Here is a 23,752-nt window from a genome sequence, read left to right on the forward strand (position 1 = left end):
ATTCTATTTTAAAATAATTTAGGGGGTAATAGGATCCCTGCATATATAATTTAAACGTGTAATTAAAAATCCAATTATAGTTTAGGGTGTACTTATGCATTTCCCAATATAAAAAAGGACATGGAGAATTTACAAAAAAACAAGAAACCAAGGAAAGGTTATAATACACAGACACGTCTTTTAGTCAATTTGTCAACCTAGCTAATATTACAACAACTAGGTATACCATTTCACACTCGTTGTTTGACATATCTAATAAGCCCCTATATTTTGTACTTATTTGATTCCAATACATAATAATTTGCTTATATTTTAAAATAATTAGTGTGAGTCTTCTAAAATTAGGAATGATCTATTACTCCCCCATTTCAATTTATGTGATATATTTAGCTTCTCGAGATTCAAATTGTGTGAAATTTGTCTAATATATTTTTTATATTATATTGACATGAGAAGAATTGCAACTTATAGTACTTTTTGTACAGTTTTTGAATATCTAAATTTTAATTTTAATTTTAGTATACTCAATTTAACCAACTTAATTTAGTTTCGAAATTTAGTCAAATGACTCTCGCTTAATGAAATATGTTATATAAATTGAAACATATAGAGTATATTTGTCCTTACATATAATCACTATAACACATATTTAGGAGAGTATATTTCAATGCATTTAAATTTGTGAGAAATTTCACAAATCGACTAATTTATATTGTTTACCTACTATAGTATGTGCGGGTAAAATCGGGGACAATGTCTACCCCGATTCCCCGATGAGAGAACGAAGGAGGAGCATAGATCCGGGAGATTGTAATCGAGGTCAGAGATCCTTCGTATAGAGAACCTGGAAGAATGAACGGTATATCTGATATCAGACATGGTAAAGCGACGCGCCCCGGGCCGAGTGTAAGTTCTAGACCTCGGGAGATACGGTGAACGGTTATGTCCCTTGACTCGCCCTTTACCGAATATCACAGCACGAATCTCGCTTGATGTCGATTAAGGATTAACAATTACCAGAAAAAGAAGATTTTTACTTCTTTTATACTTGTACTAGGACTGAAATTTTCTTACTATATAAAGAAAAAAAATTTCTTTGATCTGACACATTGTAAAACCCAATTAATAGCAATAAAAGTTTACTTTTTCCTTCTAGCTACCATTTAAAAACTTCGCTCACTTGTTTTGTTCTTCATTCATGACTAGGATCGAACCGAGGGTCCAATTGAGGACGGAGTCGCTATTCAATCTAAGATCAGTCATGGTCCTAACATTTTGATTGGTTTGATCGTTTATTTTATCTTTAATTTATTTATATATTATTCTTAATTATTCGTGTTGAATTAAATTACGTATCCTTTAAAACGCGTACAAATATAATTATTACCAAATTTTGGGGTAAACAAATTGGCACCCATCGTTGGGCTAAGGATAATAATGATAATTTGATACGAATCTCCATAACACACCCTATTTTACACTTGTTCTTTGAAATCTTAATTTTAGGTCAGCCTAAAAATATCAAACTCTCAGTCTGCTCACTTGAACATTGACGTTGAGTCTGGCCATCATGGAGAAAATAATAATTTGTTGCCCAGTAATGATGTGCTTCATGCCGATCCCAATGGTGTCCCAGCTGCCGACCTGGACGATGCCAACTCGCAGGTGGCCATCAACGTCAATTTGTCAACTGATCCCGAAAACAGTGTTCACGGGGGACCCCGACCAACAACTCGAGAAGCACTCGAAGGCGAAGGTGATGGGGAGAGCCTACGACTGATTTTCGAAATAGTGCATGCTCAACAAGCGACAATAGCATAGCTGTAGAATCAAAGCCATGCCCCTAACAGGGTCGAGCCCAAACAATCTCGGGAATGCACTCGAAGAGACGAACAAATTACTGAGAGACTGGGTGAAGCCGATCCCTGGGTAAATCCCGAGGCAATGCAGATGCTTGAAGCGTTGACAAAACAGGTGTAGTCAAGTGAGAAAATGATTGAGGCTAATGATAATAAGGTGGAAACATATAACTCCAGGGTCGATCAGATCCCGGGAGCACCCCCGATATTAAAGCGACCGGACTCCAAAACATTTATCCAGAAGCCCTTTCCTCCGAGCGAGGCAGCAAAGCCTATCCCAAAGAAGTTTCATATGCCCGACATCCACAAATATAATGGGACCACGGATCCAAATAAGCATGTGACCTCTTATACATGCACAATCAAAGGGAACGATTTGGAAGACGATGAGATCGAGTCGGTGTTACTGAAAAGGTGTGGGGAAACTTTATCCAAGGGAGCAATGATATGGTATCACAACTTGCCCTCAAATTCCATTGACTCATTGGTATGCTTGAAAATGATTTCGTAAAGGCCCATGTCGGGACCATCAAGGTCGAGACCAGAAAGTTAGATCTTTTCAAGATCAAACAAAGGGATAACGAGATGCTCAAGGAGTTCGTGTCAAGATTCCAGATGGAACGGATGGACCTACCACTGATTGCAGATGATTGGACCGCTCATGCATTCGCTCAGGGGCTCAACCCCCGAAGTTCCTTGGCCTCTCAACAACTAAAAAATAATTTGGTGGAGTACCCAGCGGTAACCTGGGTCGATGTCCACAACAAGTACCAATCAAAGATCAGGGTCGAGGACGACCAACTCGGGGCCCCTTCTGGATTTGTTTACCCCATCAGGGCTGATAATAGATCTAAGAGAGCCATTGATCAAGAGCCAAGACCGGTCCGAGATTGATACCAACCATATAGTACGGACCAAAGGGGAAATGGATCCAGGTGTCACCCCGTAAGGAATGAGAAGAGAAGTGATCGAGGGCCCAGTGGCCGAGGTCTGATGAACAAGAATGGATTTGATAGGTCGCTCGGGAGTAGGGATGCACCAAGGTTATCAGAATATAACTTCAATGTAGACACTGCAAGCATCATGTTGGCCATAGGGCGCATCATAGAGACCAAGTGGCCCCGACTGTTGCAGTCCAATCCAGCCTTGAGAGATTTTAACGTGATGTGTAAGTATCGTGACACTCACGATCATAGGGCCAAAGATGGCCAACAGCTAAGAGAAGAAGTTGCTCGACTGTTCAATAATGGGCACCTCCGAGAATTCCTAAGTGAACGAGCCAAAAATCACTTCAGAATTAAGGACACCAACAAACAGGTCAAACAAAAGGAACCTCAGCACGTGATCAACATGATCATCGGGGGAGTCGAAGTCCCCCAAGGGCCAATGATAAAACGCACCAGTCTATTACAAGGAAACAATACACCCGAGATTATATTCCGGATGGAGCCATTTCATTCAGCGTCGAAGATGCCGAGGGCATTGTACAGCCTCACAATGATGCACTAGTAATATCCGTACTTATCAATAAATTTCATTTTAAACGGGTGCTGATTGATCCGGGTAGCTTGGCCAATATCATCAATTCAAGAGTCGTAGAGCAATTGGGGTTACAGGACCAAATCGCACCAGTAGTCTGGGTATTGAACGGATTTAACATGGCATGTGAGACCACGAAAGGAGAGATAACCTTGCTAGTAAACACCGCCAGGACAATCCAAGAAATGAAGTTTTACATGATCGAAGGGGACATGTGGTACAACGCTCTATTTGGTAGGCCATGAGTCCACAACATGAGGGCGGTACCCTTTACCTTGCACCATGCATAGAAATTTCCCACACTAGGGGGAGTCCAAACGGTCTACGGAGAACATCAGGCCGCAAGGGAGATGGTTGCTATCGACGGGGTAATCTCAATTCCCGCAGTTTCAACATCAAGGAACACGAAACTGACCAAAAAGGAAGAGATTAAATAGGAATCACTAATATTGGCCTCAGCTGAACCGGAGAAATAGGAAAAACAAGGAGCAGATGAGGAGGACGATTACAGCATCCCGATGTCATTCATAGCTCATGATGACACCGACGCCACCAAATCAATGGTTGAATAATTGGAGCAAGTCATATTAATCGAGCATCTACCAGATCGAAAAGTATACCTGGGCACGGGGTTAACCCCCGAGCTCAGGAAAAAACTTATTGATTTTCTTAAAGCTAATGCCGATTGTTTTGCTTGGTTCGATATTGACATGTTAGGGATCTCACCAGAGGTAACTACTCACAAGCTGAGTTTGGACCCGAAGTTCCATCCGGTTAAGTAGAAGAGGAGACCACAGTCCGAGATCAAACATGCATTCATCAAGGATGAGATATCTAAACCTCTAAAAATAGGATCCATCCGGGAAGTTAAATACCGGATTGGTTAACTAACATAGTGGTAGTACCTGAAAAAGGAAATAAACTAAGGATGTGTGTGGCTCATAAATATCTAAACAAAGCATGCACAAAGGATTCTTTCCCTTTGCCTCACATCGATCGAATGATCGACGCGACGGCCGGGCACGAGATACACAATTTTCTCGACGCCTACTCCAGGTACAACCAATTTAGGATGGACCCGAACTATCAAGAAAATACTTCTTTCATAACCAAATTTGGCACCTACTGCTATAACGTAATGTTTTTTGGATTAAAGAATGTCAGTACCACCTACCAACGCCTAGTAAATCGGATGTTCAAAGAACAAATAGGTAAATCAATAGAAGTTTATATTCACGATATGTTGGTCAAGTCCTTGCGAGTAGAGGACCATTTTAAAAATTTGCAGGAAACCTTCAACATAATAAGGAAATTCAACATGAAGCTATACCCGGAGAAGTGCGCGTTCAAGGTCGGTTCGACTAAATTCCTCGGGTTCATGGTATCCAATCGGGGGATAGAGATCAGCCCCGATAAAATAAAGGCCATAGAGGATATCACCATAGTGGACAACATCAAGGCGGTTCAAAGGCTGACCAAGCGTGTAGCCGTATTAAGTCGGTTCATCTCGAGGTCCTCGGACAAGAGCCATCGATTCTTCTCATTATTGAAGAAGAAGAATAATATTTCCTGGACTCCAGAATGCCAGCAAGCTTTGGAAGAACTTAAATGGTACCTATGGAGCCCCCCTCTGCTGCACACTCCGAAGGTCGACGAACAACTGTACCTCTACTTGGTGGTTTCCGAGGTGGCAGTAAGTGATGTCTTAGTCCGGGAGGAAGAAGGTATGTAATTTCCTATTTACTATGTCAGTAGAACTCTAGGCGATGCCAAATCAAGGTATCCTCACCTGGAAAAGTCAGCACTCGCTTTGCTAAGTGGTTCCAGGAAGCTAAAACCGTACTTTCAATGCCACCCTATATGTGTCGTAGCCTCTAACCTTCTAAGGAATATCACACATAAGACCGAGCTTTCGGGCCGGCCGACCAAATGGGCCGTGGAGATTAGCAGGTACGATATCGAGTACCGACCCTGAACTGGCATAAAATCTCAGATTTTGGTAGACTTCATGGCCGACTTCATGTCGGCCTCAATACCCGAAGTCGAAAAGGATTTACTGCTCATCTTAGGGGCTAATTCGGGAATCTAGACCCTATTCATAGATGGTGCCTCCAACGCGAAGGGGTCTGGGCTCGGTATCGTGTTAAAACCACCTGCGGGAAGCACAATTAGGCAGAATATTAGGAATGTAAAATTGAATAACAATGAAGCTGAGTATGAGGCCACGATTGCAGATCTAGAACTAGCTAAGAGCCTTAGGGACAAAGTGATCAAATACAAATGCGACTCCCTCCTCGTGGTAAATCAAATTAACGGAACGTTCGAAGTAAAATAAGAACGAATGCGGAGGTACTTGGACAAGTTGCAGGTGAATCTGCACCAATTCAAGGAATGGACTCTGCAACATGTACCCCGAGATCAAAGCAGCGACACCGATGCACTGGCCAACTTGGGGTAAGATGTTGACTCCGATGAATTCAACTCGGGGGCAGTGGTATAACTGATGAACTCTATGGTAGAAGAAGGTCGCATCGAAGTAAACTCGACAAGTTTGAGTTGGGATTGGAGGAACAAATACATAGACTACCTGAAGACAGGAAAATTGCCTTCGGATCTGAAAGAATCGAGAGCCCTGCGCACCAAGGCTGCCAGATTTCGCTTAGTCGAAGGGGCATTGTTTAGGAGATCCTTCTTTGGCCCACTGGCCAGATGCTTAGGGCGGGGAGAGGCTGAATATACCATGAAAGAAGTTCACGAGGGCACTTGCGAGAACCATTCGGGGGCGGAATCCTTAGTTCGGAAGCTAATCAGAGCCGACTACTACTGGAATGAAATGGAGAAGGATGCGAAAGACTTTGTGCGAAAATGCCACGAGTGCCAAAGACATGCCTCGATGATTAATCAACCGGGAGAGATGCTCAACCCAGTCCTGTCTCCATAGCCATTTATGAAGTAGGGAATGGACATCGTTGGTCCCCTGCCATGGGCACCCGGTAAGGTTCAATTCATACTATTCATGAACAATTACTTTTTCAAATGGGTCAAGGCTCAGGCATTCGATAAGGTCCAAGAGAATGAAGTCATCGACTTCATCTGGGATCATATAATATGTCGATTTGTGATACCATCTGAGATCATTTGTGACAACGGAAAACAATTCGTTGGCAGCAAGGTAAGTAAGTTTTCAAGGATCACAAAATCAAGAAGATATTTTGAACACCTTACCACCCTAATGGGAACGGGCAAACGGAATCGATGAAAAAAAACTATACTCCGAAACCTAAAAAAAGAGTTGACCGGTTCTAAAGAAAAGTGGAAGGAAATCTTGTCCAAAGTCGTGTGGGCATACTGTACGACTTCGAAGTCAAGTACCGGGGCAACCCCATTCTCTCTCATCTATGGAGCGGAAGCCTTAATACCAGTTGAGGTAGGGGAACCGAGCCTCAGGCTCCAGTATGCTATAGAAGAGTCAAACGGCGAGGCCATGACCATGAGCATGGAATTATTGGACGAATGGCGAGAAGCCACCCTGGTCTGGTTAGTCGCACAGAAGCAACGAGTAGGGAGGTACTACAACTGAATAGCCAACCTCCGACATTTTCAAGTTGGGAACATGGTATTAAGAAAGGTAACAATACACACCAGGAACCCAAACGAAGGGAAACTTAGTCTGAATTAAGAAGGATCCGTATCGAGTCGTCGGAATAATCGGCAAAGGATCGTATAAACTCGAATAGGGAAACGGTGTACAACTACCGAGCAACTGGGACGTGGCACACTTATAGCGGTACTACTGCTAAGATATGAACTTAATTACCTTTTAATTTAGTTACATTGCAGACTAACATATGCAGGTACTCGGCCAGGGACGAACATGACTATTAGGTCTGAAAGCACGTATTGTACTCTTTTTCCCTTGAACCGATTTTGTCCCGAGGTGGGTTTTTCGGCAAGGTTTTTAATGAGTCAATAGTAAAACGTGCTACCTTAGTTTTGAAGACTAGCCTTAAACCAGAATTGATGATCATTTGCACCGAATCAACGGTATCCGATCCCTCACAAGCTCGGCCTTAAATATTGGGGGCCATCACCCCTAGGTTAGGATTCTTAGAAAAGGAAAATTTTATATGTCAAAAGCCAAGGCTTGGTGATAAGAATTCATTTGTAAGGGTCAAACGGTCATGCGAACCGTGCCCACATAGTCCACTCTAGCCACAACACAAGGCTTATGCGCCTCCAATCATGTACTTTGCATATTAAACAATGAAAGAAATCTCTACTTCCCTTACACTTTATTACTACGCATTTCACTTCTTCAATCCTGGATCCTAAAGCCCACGGGCTACCCCTACCCGGGGACTGTCGACCGATAAAAATTTGGACGACCCGAGCTACCAAGTCCTGGAGGCACCAAGCCTATTAGGTAGTGCCCTAATACGAAAGGCTACGATCGCCCTAAAAACGGCTCGGAGACGTCCAAAGTCCGTACTCAGAAAGTAAGGACCTTACGAAAAATCAAAACCTATTGAAAGGTTACCCTCAACAAAACATCATCTAAGACACTTAAGCATCTTAAAGGCCTTTGGTTTTATCGAAGACCCGAACCCACAATTAATCCGAAGTTGCCATCAAAATCGGGACCCATTTGGGCCTCCAAAAAATGGATGCTCTAGACTACATTTGATTTTATTGTAAGGCATTAAAAATGAAACGGAAATAAAAAATTTCAAATTGATGCTGGAAAGTAAAGATACGATATTTCCAAAAGGGGAAATTTTTAGATATTCCAAAAAATATTCTCAAAGGCACGATAAAACGACCTCCAAATTAACAAAAAAGAAAATATACAAGGAAAAATTAAAAAATAACTAAGGCATTTATGCATGGTCTTTACCGGGGATCGACTTGTCACCAGAACCGTCGGAACCCTCGAAACCATTAGAGCCTTTGGGACCCTCGGGCTCATAGAGTTCCTTTACCTCGGGCTCAAGTTTCTTGGCTTCTTCAATCTCGGCCGACATGTCAAAACCTCAGGCATGGATCTCCTCGAGTGTCTCTCTCCGGGATAGTCGCTGTACGTACTCGGTCTTCATCTTTAAGCGGGCCTCAACTGTCTCCACATCAGTCTTATACTGGGCCAGCATTTCCTAGACATTAGAGGATTCAATAGAAGTTGCCTCCTATTTGGACCTCAGAGCGGCATATTCTTGGTCGAGGGCATCCCGTTCCTTGACGGCCAAGTTCAGCTGGTCCCGAAGTTCCTCATTTAGCAGAGACCACTTATCGGCCTTGTCCTTTTCTACCCGGAGTTGGTCCTTGACCGATGCCAGCTCCTATTTTGTAGCCTCATTTTTTGAAGCTAGCAAGTCCATCCTGCCCTTCCATGCCTCGGTCGTGGCCTTGACCTCATCTATTTCAGCGCGAAGCTGGTCGATCAGGTCTACCTTCTCTTGAACCTGCGAAGTTGCGTTGTCAGTCACCCCGAGTAACTTCTCATTTTTAGCCTTAAAGATCTTTACCTTCTTGACCAGGTCGGTGTGCTCCCTCTTCAAGGACGAGGCCTCCTTCTGAGCCTTTTCCAGCTCGGCTTGGAGAATTGGGAGGTCCTTGAGGGCCTCGTCTTGTTGTTCACTAAGAGCCCTGTACTTGTCCTTCTTTCGGACTTGCTCTTTGAGCTCGAACTCGAGCTGGCTGATTTTTAAGCGGGACCAAAGTGAGCTTTCATGATGAAGCATTGAAGCCTGAAAAATAACAAAGTCATTAGAACATGTCTAAATCTAAGAGAAATTCGCAAGGGATACGAATGATAGACCTCTTACCTAGTTAAGTGCCTGTTACATTTCATTGAAGAGGCTCGACGTTCCTATTTCATTCATCTTTGCTTGATCCTCCTCGATCACCAGGTAACGAAGGTAGCTAGCCATGCCCACCAGAGCAGACAACGCCCGGGGGCCCGTTGGGATAGTAAGAACGACCGTTCTCTTACGGTCGGGGTCAACACTCGGGGCAGGGAACTGTTTCACTAGTTTCGGGCTCGAGCTCAGCTCGCCCACTCTTGATGGAACATCCTTTTTTGGGACCTCCAGGTGACCCAGCCAGGAAAAATCCTCCAACGCGGCCATGTCCATGCCATCGAAGAATGTGTGGAGGGCATCATCTAGGTCCGGCGCCGTCTAGTTTGATTTCTCTTTGCTCGCTTGAGCCTCTTCGAGAATGGACAAAGTATAGGATGATGTCTCCACGATGTCGATGACACCAGCTAGCTCCTTCGAGACATGAGCGGCTTCTCGGGAGGGCGCGACCTCCATCTCTCCCTCTAGTTCTCGAGCTAGAGGGGGATCGACCTCGTGGTCACCTTTCTGGGTTGCCTCCTGCTCCCCTTCATTTAGGGTCGACTCATGAGCAATGAACTCAAGGTTGTTTTCCTTAGGATAGTCCCTCTTCTCTTTTGGATTTTTCGGACCCGGATGGTCACCCTCTTCTTCTTCACATAGGCATCAAGGGAGACTGAAGACTTCCTCCTCTTTTTCTCCTTCTTTGCGGCAGCCCCGCTGGCCCGAAGCGCAGGGTTCAATGAGCGAGGACGTACATCCTCATCCAACGGCCTGAACTCGGTGGTCTTGGGCAAACCTGTGAAAAGGAAGAAGACTTACCAAAATATAAGTGTCGTGTATGAATGTAATCATTCGGAAAAGAGCCTCACCATGGGAACGGGCCTCTCACATGCCCTTCGAGAGCTCACGCCATGTGCGCTTGAGGTAGGGCATCTGTTTGCAGATCCCCTCGATCCACTCCTTGAAGTGAGGGACTGCATTAGGAACCTGGGCAACCGTTGCATGACGACAAACACATGCAATTAGAAATAGAATAAAAGAGAATGCCAAATACTTGAGAAGGAAAAGACTTACGGGATGCGTTTCACTTTTCGTGGAACGGTAGAAATTCGGAGGGGATGAGGTTTTTGGTTTTCACCCGAACGAACCTCACATGCCAGCCTCGATCTCGGTCCTTGTCGATGCTCGAGAACGAAACCTTGTTTTCTCGGCAAACGAGCTTGATCAACCCCCTTCGAAAGATTCGGGGACTATATAGACGAAGCAGGGTCTAGGGTGAACCGAGGTGCTTCGGTGTTGTTCACAAAGTGTCGGAGGAGGATTACGATCCTCTAAAAGGACAGGTGAATCTTCCCAAGGCAGACCTCGTACCTTATGCGGAAGTCGAGGACTATGGGATCCACCGAGGGGAGCATGAAGGGGTAAGTGTAAAAACTTAATTACCCCTCCATGTGAGTGCTGATGTCATCATTGGGTCCGGGGACAACTACCTCCTTGCCCTCCCAGTTACAGTCTACCTGGACTGTGGGTAGTGTCTCCTCAGTAATAGAGCATATGTACCTTTATGCTCCCTCACCTCGGTCCTGTTGACTGGAGGCCTTATCGACATTAAAGTCGTTCCTAATAGAGCAGCCCCCGGTACGAAGCTCTTCAAGGGAGGCTCCTAGGCCACCTCAGGAATGGTCACATCAGTGTCTATGTCCGGGTTGGAAGATGACGAAGCGGTTTGCTGAGGCACGTGTTTAGAAGTTTTTGCCATCGGGATCCGGGAAATATGAAGGTTTGAAGAAATAATATGAATATTTGAAGATGGGATGAAGATATGAAGGTGTGGGTTAAAGATTCAAAGAGAATGTATGAAGATTGAGGATGAAGATGTGAAGGTCTAAGGAGCAATGATGAAGATTTGAAGGAGTTAAAGGTAAGTAGAAAATTCGAGGGTAAGTCGAAGAGTTCTGTAATTAGAAAGTGGAGAAGTGAAAAGGGGTCGGAGTTTTTATAGGGGAGAACAATCAATGCGTGACGTTTCCCATTCGAGGACAGTCAACCGGCGACTGACATGTGTCTGAAGTCTGAAAGACGCAGTTGATGGGACGTTTCATTGACCTAATAACTCGGTCCTAACGTACGAAAGGAAGGAACCGAGGTTCACATTTCACTTCCCGCTTCGATAAATCTACCCTCCAAAAAACGAGAGGACTATCTGTGTATGGGTAAAATTGGGGGCAATCTCTACCCCGGATCCCCGATGAGAGAACGAAGGAGGAGCACAGATACGGGAGATTGTAATCGAGGTCAGAGACCCTTCGTATCGAGACCCTGGATGAATGAACGGTATATCCGACATTGGATATGGTAAAGCAATGTGACCCGGGCCGAGTGTAAGTTCTAGACATCGGGAGACACGATGAATGGTTATGCATGATGGATAGAGGGCCGTAATACTCGCCCTCAACTAGATATCACGACGCGAATCTCGCTCGATATCGATTATGGATCAATAATTACAGGGAAAAGAAGATTTTTACATCTTTTAGACTTGTACTAGGACTGCAATTCTCCTACTATATAAAGGGGAAGTTTTTCTTTAATGTGACACATTGTAACACCCAATTAAAAGCAATAAAAAATTACTTTTTCCTTCTAGCTACCGTTAAAAAATTTCTCACTTATTCTGTTCTTCATTCTCGACTGGGCTCGAATCGAGGGTCCAATCGAGGACAAGGTCGCTATTCAATCTAAGATCAGTCCTGATCCTAACAATGTGATTGGTTTGATCGCTTATTTCATCTTTAATTCATTTATATGTTAATCTTAATTTTTTGTGTTGAATTAAACCATGTATCCTTTAAATCGCGTATAAATTTATTTGTTACCTAATTACAGGGTAAACATATAGCTCTCATTTTGTATCTGTCAATAGTGGACTCCTTCAATGGTGGATAAGCTTCATCGAGTTCCCACCATTAATGAATCACTCCACGCATATATATATAAATATTTATATATATATATATATATATATATATATATGGTTCCTCAATTTATTAGTGTCAACGAGTTGGCAATAGGGATTTCCACCTGTTGTCAATGTGTCATTATGAACCCGTATTTAGTTTTCCCACCTTTTTATCGTCAGCCGCAATTCCCCAATTAGAAATTGAAAATTTCAACGTCACGTTGATGCTTATTTTTATTGGGTCAAAATTATCCCCTATTGTTTGGTATATGATTTATATTTACTCTCCCGCCATGTATCAATCCAATTTACACCCTACATCCATCTATTAATCCAATATATCATAGTGTATATTTTTGGTCTGATAGATAGATGTAGGGTGTATTTTTGGACTGATAGATGCCGGAGGATAAATGTAAATCATTTATCAAATAATAAGGGATAATTTTGACCCTTTTTTATATTTTTATTAATAACTCCATTCTGGATCAATATTTTGTTTTCCTGCCTGTTATTGTCAGCCGAAATTCTCGAAGTAGATATTAAAAAATAAAAAAATCAACTCCACATTGACGCTTGTTCTAATTTGTTTGGTATAATTTAATCAGGCGTGAAATTTAAGAAAAACATAAAGAAATTGATAACTTGCGATCTTAAATACATTATATTTGTATGGTTATAAGATTTTTAAAATTTGTGATTTTAAGCATGCCATAACATTTATATGGCTATAGAAGCCTTTTATTAAGGCTAAAACGAGAAGTTTGAAGTTAATTGCTTTCAAATATAAAAATGCTTCATTCTTTTTAGAACAAATTAATAAGAAAATAATGTCAAACAAATTAGGTTAGAGGAATAATTAAATTTCTTAGTCAACTTGGACTTGGTGAATACATACAATAATTTTTTCAACAATAGGGACTACTTATTTACCTTCTTATTTTTCTCTATTCCTGTGGATGCCTATAGAGGAATATGCAGCTAAACCTAATTTAAGCAAAAGGGAAATCTCCAAATGCATTGCTAAGGTATGCTTAACCAAGAATGAAAAAACATGCACTAGTTGTTTTATGCTAATAGGTGCTACTTACACTTACACTTGCTAACTACTTGTATACAATTTTTATGAACTTCAAAACCAAGTTTGCAAACTCAATTTTTTGGAAACTTCAAAACAAATGCCAAGTTTCATTCCATTTTGGAGTAGTAGTAGACAATTTGAATTTAGTCAGCTGATTCATAGTATATTCCTTTCTGAGGGCTTTCACTTTTTGCTTTTGTTAGCTGTATATAGATATGTACAAATGAAATTGCTGATCTAATAGCCTCTAGATCACTTCTGTTTAAAGACATGTAAAAATGAAATTGCTGACCTTATATCACTTCTGTTTTAGCTGATGTACATTTACCACTTTGTTTTCATTGTCTGTGTATGAGAAATCCATGCAAACAGAGTCAAACTAGTTTCATCATCAACACCTTGAATTTGCCACATTTGCTAGCTATGTGGCATGGTTTTGGTTTGATGTGTCACTTGATACATGATTTCAGTCCCCAAAACCATGAGAGAACCAAACATAAAAAAAGAGAGATCATCTATATTCTTTTAGCTTTAGCTACTTCTTCTCTATCAAAGTTGGCAAGGAATTGGAAAACCAAGAATGGCCCAAGAAAAATTGAAATTTCTTCTAGGAACTTGGTTGCTTATACTCTACTTTTTCTCAAGTGTTTTTGGTAGCAATAATACTCAAGATAATACTATTCAAGATACTTATGGAGATGGCACATCACCACAAAATGCTTGTGCAAATTGTACAATTTGTCCATATCCTTGCCATCCCCAACAACCACCCCCACCCCCTTCTGGTTACCAAAGCTATGGTGTTCCACCACCACCTTCTGGTGTTCCACCACCACCACCACTACCACCTAGTACTGGTTATGGCAATTGCCCGCCAGCTACTCCGGTTATTCCGTGCTGTCCAGTACAGTATAATTATGGACCTCCCCCTCCTTATTACTATACTGGTTCATCAATCAAGCTCTTTGCTTGTGAATGGATTTCTGCCATTTTTTCCTTTTTCTCCATTATGTTCTTTGTAATTTGAAGCTTGAAGAGGATTTCAAGTTCTAAAGCTCATGAATGCTTTCCTATGGACTTGGCTATGACGCAAGTAGAGATATTCCTCTCTTGTTGAGGAAGATATCAGTTTGATAAAATATCTAACGTCTTGTTACAAAAGTTAATATTTCTTATTTTCAAGAATATTTCTTTGTTGTGGGCAAGTTATATTGAACTATATATGGTCTAATGCTTTTCTTTTATGTATCCTTTTAATTGATCTATGGTATATTTCATGTCTCAACTGTTTAGTAGATTGGCTAGGCAATTTTTTGCCCTTTTATAGCCTGTTTCGTCAAGCTTTAGGAAGAAAAAAAAAGTGCATTTGAGGAGAAGCAGAAACAGTTTTGGAAAAGCAAAAAAAAATATTTTCTCTCCAAATTAAAAGCACTTTTTTGAAAAACACTTTTGAGGAAAATACACTTTGAAGCAGTTTTTAAAAGTTTGGTCAAACACTAATTACTGCTCAGAAGTACTTTTGAGAAAAAATCACTTCTCAAAATAAGCTGATTTTTGCTTCTTGACCAAACAGGCTATTAATGTGGTTGGAGCACATTAAAAGTCTACTTTTGGCTAAGTGAGTTCTACTCAAAATGGTGGCAGTTGTATGGAATCTGGTATCTGGCTACCTATGTTCATATTTTTCCTTGAAGTTATTTCTTTTGCTAATAACCGTGAAATATTACCATAACAAACAACATTAATATACCTAAAGAGCGTCTAATGTCTTGGCCACCTTCTCCTACGCTTACTTTAGATCTTGAGTAAGGATTGCGTAGTGTCTAGATGCTGGAGATCAGGTCCAAACCCAATCAATAATGGCCTTCCGCAACTCAACAGACCATGTACATTCAACAAACAAATGTTGGATGTCACATAGACAACACCTAGCTAGCATTATCACCTCTTATCAATCTAGCTATGGTTAGTAACTTTCCATGCACAGCTAGCCACAATATGAATCTATGTTGCCGCATTAAGATTATACTTCACACTAAATTAGCTATTTCAAACACAGACCAATCACCTAGTATAGCTAGACTACCAGGAGGATATTACTAGTAAGTCACAACAAACATCGAATATGTTATTTATAACCTTACTCAAGTAAAAGCGAGAGAGGCATGCAAGCATTGAGAGTGAAGCGATCTGGTATTAATTACATGTACTTTCCGTAATTGACAAAAAGTTGATCGTGCACTTGGTCTGTTAATCACAGCCTATCAATTCGTTCCACACCTATATACTTTTCTCTTACCTATTTTTGGTTCTGCCAAAAGTAAGATCAGTCTTTGCTTAGATGTTTTAATAACAATTTTTAAATCATTATTTCATGACCAACATTTAGTTAGTACACCTAAAAATTATTTTTTGTTTTGTATTAATATCCACATGTTTTTCAATGATAATGAAGTATTTAATTATTTATTTAAATAATCGACATCAATTTTATAGCGGAAAAGAGCTAAATATACTCATGTACTATCAAAAAATATTTAAATATACCTCTCGTTATACATTGAGTCCATATATATCCTTGTTGTTATATTATTGGTTCAAATATATCCTTTTTTTCGTTAAGTTTGTCTAATTTAGTGGACATCTAATCCTACGTGGCACGGACATTTGATGAGGTGGATGCTATGTGGCTTGCCACCTCAGCGCTCCTAACCCATTTTACCTCTCCCTTCTATTGTTTTTCCATCATTAAAATTTCCTTCCCCTCCACCACTATTGTCACCCTTACCACTACCATGAAAAATATTCTATTTTAAATTTTAGTCTTTTATATTTGGATTAGGGGCGCTGAAGTGGCATGCCATACGGCATCTACCTTATCAAATATTAGTGTCATATAAGATTGGATGTCCACATTAGACAAACTTAACAGAAGTATGGTATATTTGAACCAATAATATTACGACAGAGATATATTTGGACCCAAAGTATATTGAATGATATATTTAAATATTTTCTCATAATACATGAATATATTTGGTCCTTTGCCCATTTTGTAGTCAAAGCTAAAAAGAGTACATCTTCTTGTGTCCTTTTAATTTTATGTTCAACACTTGAAATATGGGTTATTCTATACGGAGTATCTTAGCTTGTTCTGTAACGTTTTCCTTTGAAATTCAGATGCAGAGTCACTTTAATACATACTATTAGAATGTATTGTCTCAAAAATGTACGGGATGTTTTCTTACTTTAATTTTTTTTTATCTAAATAAATCGAACAATTATGAAAAAGAAAACAGAGACTAGCTTAAGGAAGAAAAAAAATATTTGTCACAAAAAATTATACCCAGTTAACTAGACTTTGGTGTATGACAAAAACGAGAAAACAAAAAGAAAATAACAGAAGAGACAAATTCTAAAAAATCCACTAAGTATGTACCAACTAGTCATCAATGTGTGAAATTTATTTTCGGTCCGCGGGTTATTATTTTTTTGAGCGAATAATATGAGTTGACCCATATCTGACCCGCTTTTAGTGGATAAGGTATCCAACTCATTTCTGAGCGGATATTATGGGCGAATACTTGTAAATTTTATCCATTTTGCCACATCTAGCTGCAATAATACAGGACTTCACAAACATATATTCACTAAGCATCACACATCCATACCTCCATCTATGATGCATTTCAAAGATACAAAGACAATTGGTGAAGGTTATTGGGCAAGTCCTTAATGCATGGTAGACATTATTGCAAGGACCAAGATTCTTCTGTAATGATCCGACCAATCGTTTTGAGCATTAGCAATCCGTTTGGTAGTTTGAGATCTTGAGTAATTTCATATGATGCGTTATGACTTGGGTGTAGGATCGATTTTAGTTTTTGAGTAGTTGGGGATTGATTTGGAAGAATGACTTTCAATTTGGAAGCTTTAAGTTGAAAAATTTGACCAAGTTTGACTTTTGTGTATTTGTCCTCGGATCAGAGTTTTGATGGTTTCATTAGGTTCGGATGATGACTTTGGACTTGGGCGTATGCCCGGATTTGCATTTGGATATTTTTAAAAGGTTTTGGCTCTAATTGACGAAAGTTGGCAATTTGAAGGTTTGGAAAGTTCATAGGTTGTGTGTTCCAAATGAGAACACAATGAACTTTACATGAAAGTATATCCAGCTCAAACTGTGCAAAAACCACAACCTACTACCCAATAGGATTTTCTCCAAACACTTCACTAAACTCTAAGCCAAAACAAAGTTTACAAAACTCTTGCAAACCTAAGGATTAAACTCGAACCCTTGTGAAAATACACCAGAGTTTATTGAAACTACTTCAAGTTAACTCTAACTTGAATATAATAACTCAAGTACCTAATACCATTGCTTCTAATGAAAGCTGAAAGGTACAACTCAAAATGCCTACTACACTTTGAACTATAAATAAATACAAACATACTTTTTTTTTATGGAACTGTTTCTTTAATATGGTTCGTATAGGTTCAGGATCGCACTCTAGAGTCTCACAAAATTGCTCACAAAATGCCTTGCTATTTTGCTCTTAGTTCCTGCTTAACTTCAGTATATGTGTGTAGTATGTACTTGTAACATAGAACAACACTAATATATATATATAGAGTTAGTAAATAAAGAGTAACTAAATATTTATTTTTTTCCTTTTCCTTGGTAGAATAGTTCTAATGAACTTTAACCTCTAACTCTTTCCTTATCTTGGTTAAGTTTTCTTCATGTAAGGAGTCCTACTCTTTATCACATATGTAATCTTTTCGTTCAAGCTTATAAGAAAATAAATCACCTATACATATCCCTTTCATGTGTATGCCTTTTATTTGGTCTCAACTGTAATCTGATACAATATCCAAGATCTGCACGCAAGGTGCAGAAGTGTAGTATGAGTACAACTGACTCCATGTACTCACCAAGTATCATAACTAACCTCGGTGAGGTAATAGCAACAAGAATTATTAATGACACTCGCTAATAACTTGTTCAGTTCATAAATCTCACAAGTACACATCAAAAAAAAATTATCAAGTAATAAATCACTGATAAGACACCTCGGTGCCCAAAGATAAACATACTCTATTTCAGCAAACAATTCCAGCATATCATTAAATAATCAAACTTGCATATAAAGAAGATATGCGTGAAATAAACAAGTCATGTTACACGGGTTCACATATAAAGAAGATATGTTCCGTGTTTCATCTCATCAAGAAAGGTAGCTGTAACGACCCGGCTGGTCGTTTTGAGAATTGTAGCACCGTTCTCCCATTTATTGCTTATTCTATGTTCGCCCGTTGTTATGTGACTTGTCGGAGTAGTTAGTTTGGTTCCGGAGATGTTCCGTAGTGAATTGGGACACTTAGTCTCAAGGTTGGAAGCCTAAGTTGAAAGAGTTGACCGGATGATGACTTATGTGTAAATGTCTCCGGAATAGAGTTTTGATGGTTCCGATAGCTCCGTATGGTGATTTTGGACTTAGGAGTGTGTCCAGATATTGAATTGGAGGTCTGTAGGTGATTTTGTCTTGAATTGGTGAAAGTTGGAAAAATTAAAGTTTGGAGAGTTGAGAAATTTGACTGAGATTTGACTTTGTTGTTACCGGGCTTAGATTTTGGTTTCGGAAGTTGGAATAGGTCTATTGTGTCATTTATGACTTGTGCGCTAAATTTGAGGTCAACGTAATTGATTATGTACGTTTCGGCATTAGTTTTAGAAGTTGGAAGTTCAATAGTTTATTAGGCTTGAAATGGGGTGCGATTCGTTATTTTGATGTTGTTTGATGTGATTTGAGACTTCGAGTAAGTTCGTATTGTGTTTTAGCACTTATTGGTATGTTTGGATAGGGTCCCGGGGACCTCAAGTGTGTTTAGAGTGAGTTTTGAGCAAGTTTGGGCATTTCGACACTTTGATGATGTTTTGGAGCAGTTGAAGTGCGGAGGACACCTTTTTGGAGTGTTGAGGCAAAGCTTCATGTGCGGCTGCAGCAGGGGGAATCTGCAAGTTTGTTGGTCTGATTTCGGAAGCTCATATCTCTCAATTTATGAGGAATTTGAGAATGATCCAAAAACGAAAGTTGTAGCCCTTTGAATCTAACTTTCAGAAAAGCAAATCGTTTGTCATTTGGATATTTGTACAGAAAGTTATGGTCAATAAACTGAAGACTGGTAGTGCAATTACTACCGAAGTGCAGCCACACAATTTTGTTCGCGGTTGCGAAACCTGGAAGTGCGGATCACACAAAAAAGTGCCGTCAACACTGTCGGAGGTCTGATCTGGTACTATATAAACGGGATTTTTAGATTTTTATTTCATTCTTCACCACTTTAGAGACTTGGGAGCTCGAGTTTGAAGGGTTTCAACCTAGACCTTCATTTACAATCTTGGGGTAAGTGATTCTAACATATATCTATGATATTTACATGGACCCATCAATTGATATAACATCAAAACATGGGAATTAACAAGAGAAATTGTGGGGTTTTGTCTAAACTTTTCTAAAGTGAATAATTGAGTTTTGAATATTGATTTGGAGTCAGAATTAGATGATTTTGGTATGGTTGGACTCATTATCTAATAGGTATTCGGATTTTATGAATCTTGTCGGGTTTCGAGATGTGGGCCCGGGTTGACTTTTTTACTTTGGGTAAAGAACTTAGCTTTATCATATGTAATCAATTTCTATAGCTTGTACTGATTGTATTAAGTTGCTTGTGGTTAGATTTAAGTCGTTCGGAGGCCGATTCGCGAGGCAAGGGCTTGTTGGAGTTGTGATTTACACGGTTTGAGGTATGTAACACTACTAAAATTGATACAGAGGGTATGAATCCCTGTATTTCTTGTTATGTAATTGGTATTGAGGTGACGCACATGCTAGGCGACGGGCGTGTGGGCGTGCACCGTAGTAATTGTGACTCGGTTGATTTTGTGGTACCGTGTTGTTATCAAACCTTATTGCTATTCATGTAATCCTTACGTGTTAGAGTAATTTAGCTGAAATTCATGTTAAAAATCATGTTTAGGCTATATGCATACTCCATTGGGACCCACTGAGGTCATGTCTACTGTTGAATTATTTGCTTAAACTACAAACTTTATACTCAGCCACATTCATTATTTGCATATTATATCTGATTCTCTATTGTCATTTATTGTTATATCATGTTATTGTTATTTGGGCTGATTGGCATGAGATTTGTGAGACCGAGATACTGTAGATATTAATAATTGAGTTAGGGCTTGAGGGCCGGATTAAGAGTGATATTAATGATCGGGCTGCATATCGCATAAGGTATTATTTATTCATGATGGGATCGGGTTGCACGTCGCAGTAGGTATTATTGATTCATGAAGGGATCGGGTTGCATGCCGCAGCAGGTATTATTGATTCATGATGGGATCGGGCTGTACGCCGCAATATGATTTATTAGTGCTTGGACAGGATCTGCCCCTCCGGAGTCTGACATACTAGCAGTGAGCATAGGTATCGTACAATGCTGAGTGATTGAGTGTGATGAGTGAGAGTTGAGACAGTTAGATTGAGTACTTTGAGAGCGTGAGTACATGTGAGTATCATTGTGATGCATTATATTTGACATGCATATTTGTTTGTGTAGACATAGAGATGTAACATTTTTCATGCTATCTATACTTGGCATATTTTACCGTTATTGAGCTTAATTGTGGAATTTGAAAGCATGCCAACATTTCTCGAATTGGGTATAAACTGATTATAAGATTTCTCTGAGTATTACTGTCATTTTCTTGTTATACTTGTACTATTATTATCTGGATTTTGCCTGTACCTTTCTGAGCTTGTCACTGATTTTAGCCCAAGGTTAGTCCTGTTACTTATTGAGTACATTGGGTTGGTTGTACTCATACTACACTCTGCACTTCGCGTGCAGATCCTGGTACATATGGACCCAATAGTTGCTAGACTCGGAGTAGTGTCTACTAGGAGATATTTGAGGTAGCTGCTTTGATGCCCATAGACCTCGACTCTCCTTTTTTTAGTTTTATTTTGTACTGTTCTATCTTTCAGACAATTATATTAGAGATAACGAAAGGTGTTGACACTTAGTAGCTCATGTACTCGGTGACATCCGAATTTTGGGGATTTTGTATTTGAGTCATACTTACTCTTATCGATTATTATGAGTTTTTTCATTGTTAAACTTATTTCATCATGTTTCAATTTAAAATGCGTAGTTACACTACAAAAAAACTATAATTTGCTACAAACGCCATCGCTAAATTGCCCGTAGCTAGCAGAATTTCTCAATAATCAGTCACTAATCCATCGCTAAATGAGATTAGCGATGAATTTTTATGTTTAGCTACAGAATTTGTCCGTCGCTAAAACTAGATTTTTTAGTAGTGTTATTTGTGGTTGTCGGCATGCCTAGTACTGTGATATGCGCCATCACGACATGTTGAGAATTAGGTCAGGACAAGTTGGTATCAGAGCCTAACCATAGGCCTCACGAGTCATGAGCAGGTTTAGTAGAGTCTTGAAGATCGGTACAGAGATATCTGTACTTATCTTCAAGAGGCTACCGAACCATTAGGAAATTTCACTTTCTTGTATTCTTGTCATGTGGATTTGTTGTCTCCGGAAACTAAACTTCTCTTATTCTATTGTCTCAAAGATGGTGAGGACACGTGTTATCAGATCGGGTGGACGGCCACCAGTACCACTAGCTAGGGTCGCGAGAGACCGGAGATGCCGTAGAGGCCAAGGTGCAGCTCGTACCGCACCTATCGAGCCACCAGCTGCTCCAACTCAGGCGTAGATACCATATGTGGCTGAGCCGGTGGGACAAGCTCAGGCACCAGCTGTGCCCTTGTGATTCTAGGTCTTCAGGAAGCTTTGGCCCAGATATTGACTATATGCTCTAGCCTTGCTCAAGTGGTTTCAGTTCAGGCCGCACCAGCCACTTCTCATGCCAGGGGAGGTAATCAAACTCCCACTACCTGTACTTTAGAGTAGGTGGTTCAAGGACTTTAGATACCAAGGGTACTACCAGCCCAACCTATTACAGTTGCTCGGGCCTAGGTGGGTCCCCCTATGAGTGACGAGGAGCAAAAGAGGCTAGAGCGATTTAGGAGGCTCAGGCCTCCAGCATTCAGTGGGGCTGAGTCAGAGGATGCTCAGGAGTTCTTAGATAGGTGCCAGCAGATTCTTCGCATGACAGGTATTCTGGAGACTAGTGAAGTCTCATTTACTACGTTTGAGCTATCGGGGGCAGCCTTCAGATGGTGGAAGGCCTATGAGTTGAGCCGGCCAGTCGGCGCTGCACCACTTTCGTGGTATGAGTTCTCAGTTCTCTTCTTAGAGATGTTTGTTTCGCAGACCTGTAGGGAGGAGTTACGTAGGCAGTTTGAGCAGCTACTTCATGAGGGCATGTCAATTACCCCGTATGAGATGAGATTTTTAGAGTTGGCTCATCACGCGATCTGGTTGGTTCCCACAGATAGAGAGAGGATTAGGAGGTTCATTGATAGCCTCAACTATGGACTGCAATTCGTTATGACTCAGGAGATTGCATCAGGTGCTAGGTTTGATGAGGTAGTTGATGTTGCTAGGCATCTAGAGCAGGTTCATAGTCAGGAGCATGAGGAGACGGAGGCCAAGAGGCCTCGTGATTTCGTAATTTCGATGTTGTTTGATGTGATTTGAGACTTCGAGTAAGTTTGTATTGTGTTTTAGGACTTGTAGGTATGTTTGGATGGGGTTCCGGGGACCTCGGGTATATTTCGGGTGAGTTTTGAGCAAGTTTGGGCATTTCAGCACTTTGATTTTGTTCTGGAGCAGTTGAAGTGTAGATAGCACTTTTTTTGGAGTGCTGAGGCAAAGCCTCATGTGCGGTTGCAGCTGGGGAAATCTGCAGGTTTTTTGGTCTGACTTCAGAAGCTCATATCTCTCAATCTATAAGGAATTTGGGGATGATCCAAAAACGAAAGGTGTATCTCTTTGAGTCTAGTTTTCAGAAAATTAAACCATTTGTAATTTTGACATTTGTACAGAAAGTTATGGTCAATTTACTAAAGCTTGGTATTGCGGTTATAGCCAGAGTGCGGCCGCACAATTTAGATCGTGCCTGCAGAACTTGGAAGTGCGGACCACAAAAAAAAAGTGCAATCAGTACTATGGGAGATCAGATTTGGTACTAAATGAGATTTTTGGACTTTTATTTCATTATTCACCACTTTAGAGACTTGGGAGCTCGTGTTTGAAGGGTTTCAGCCTAGACCTTCATCGACAAGCTTGGGGTAAGTGATTCTAACATATATCTATGAGATTTATATGGACCTATCACTAGATTTAACATCAAAACATGGGAATTAACAAGAGAAATTGGGGTTTTTTGTCTAAACGTTTCTAAAGTGAATAAGTGAGTTTTGAACATCGATTATCGGAGTCGAAATTTGGATGATTTTGATATGGTTGGACTCGTT

The 23,752-nt window shown here is 40.4% G+C and overlaps 1 protein-coding gene across 1 annotated transcript; it reads left to right on the forward strand.

Moving 5' to 3' along the window:
* The first annotated feature begins 22,361 nt into the window (after positions 1 to 22,361).
* LOC138892170 (uncharacterized) lies at positions 22,362 to 22,973 on the forward strand. Its single transcript, XM_070175876.1, has one exon. The coding sequence runs from the start codon at positions 22,362 to 22,364 to the stop codon at positions 22,971 to 22,973; it is 612 nt and encodes a 203-aa protein (XP_070031977.1).
* Positions 22,974 to 23,752: the final 779 nt, after the last annotated feature.

The sequence above is a fragment of the Nicotiana tomentosiformis genome, chromosome 5 (genome assembly GCF_000390325.3).
Source record: "Nicotiana tomentosiformis chromosome 5, ASM39032v3, whole genome shotgun sequence".
Lineage (NCBI taxonomy): Eukaryota > Viridiplantae > Streptophyta > Magnoliopsida > Solanales > Solanaceae > Nicotiana > Nicotiana tomentosiformis.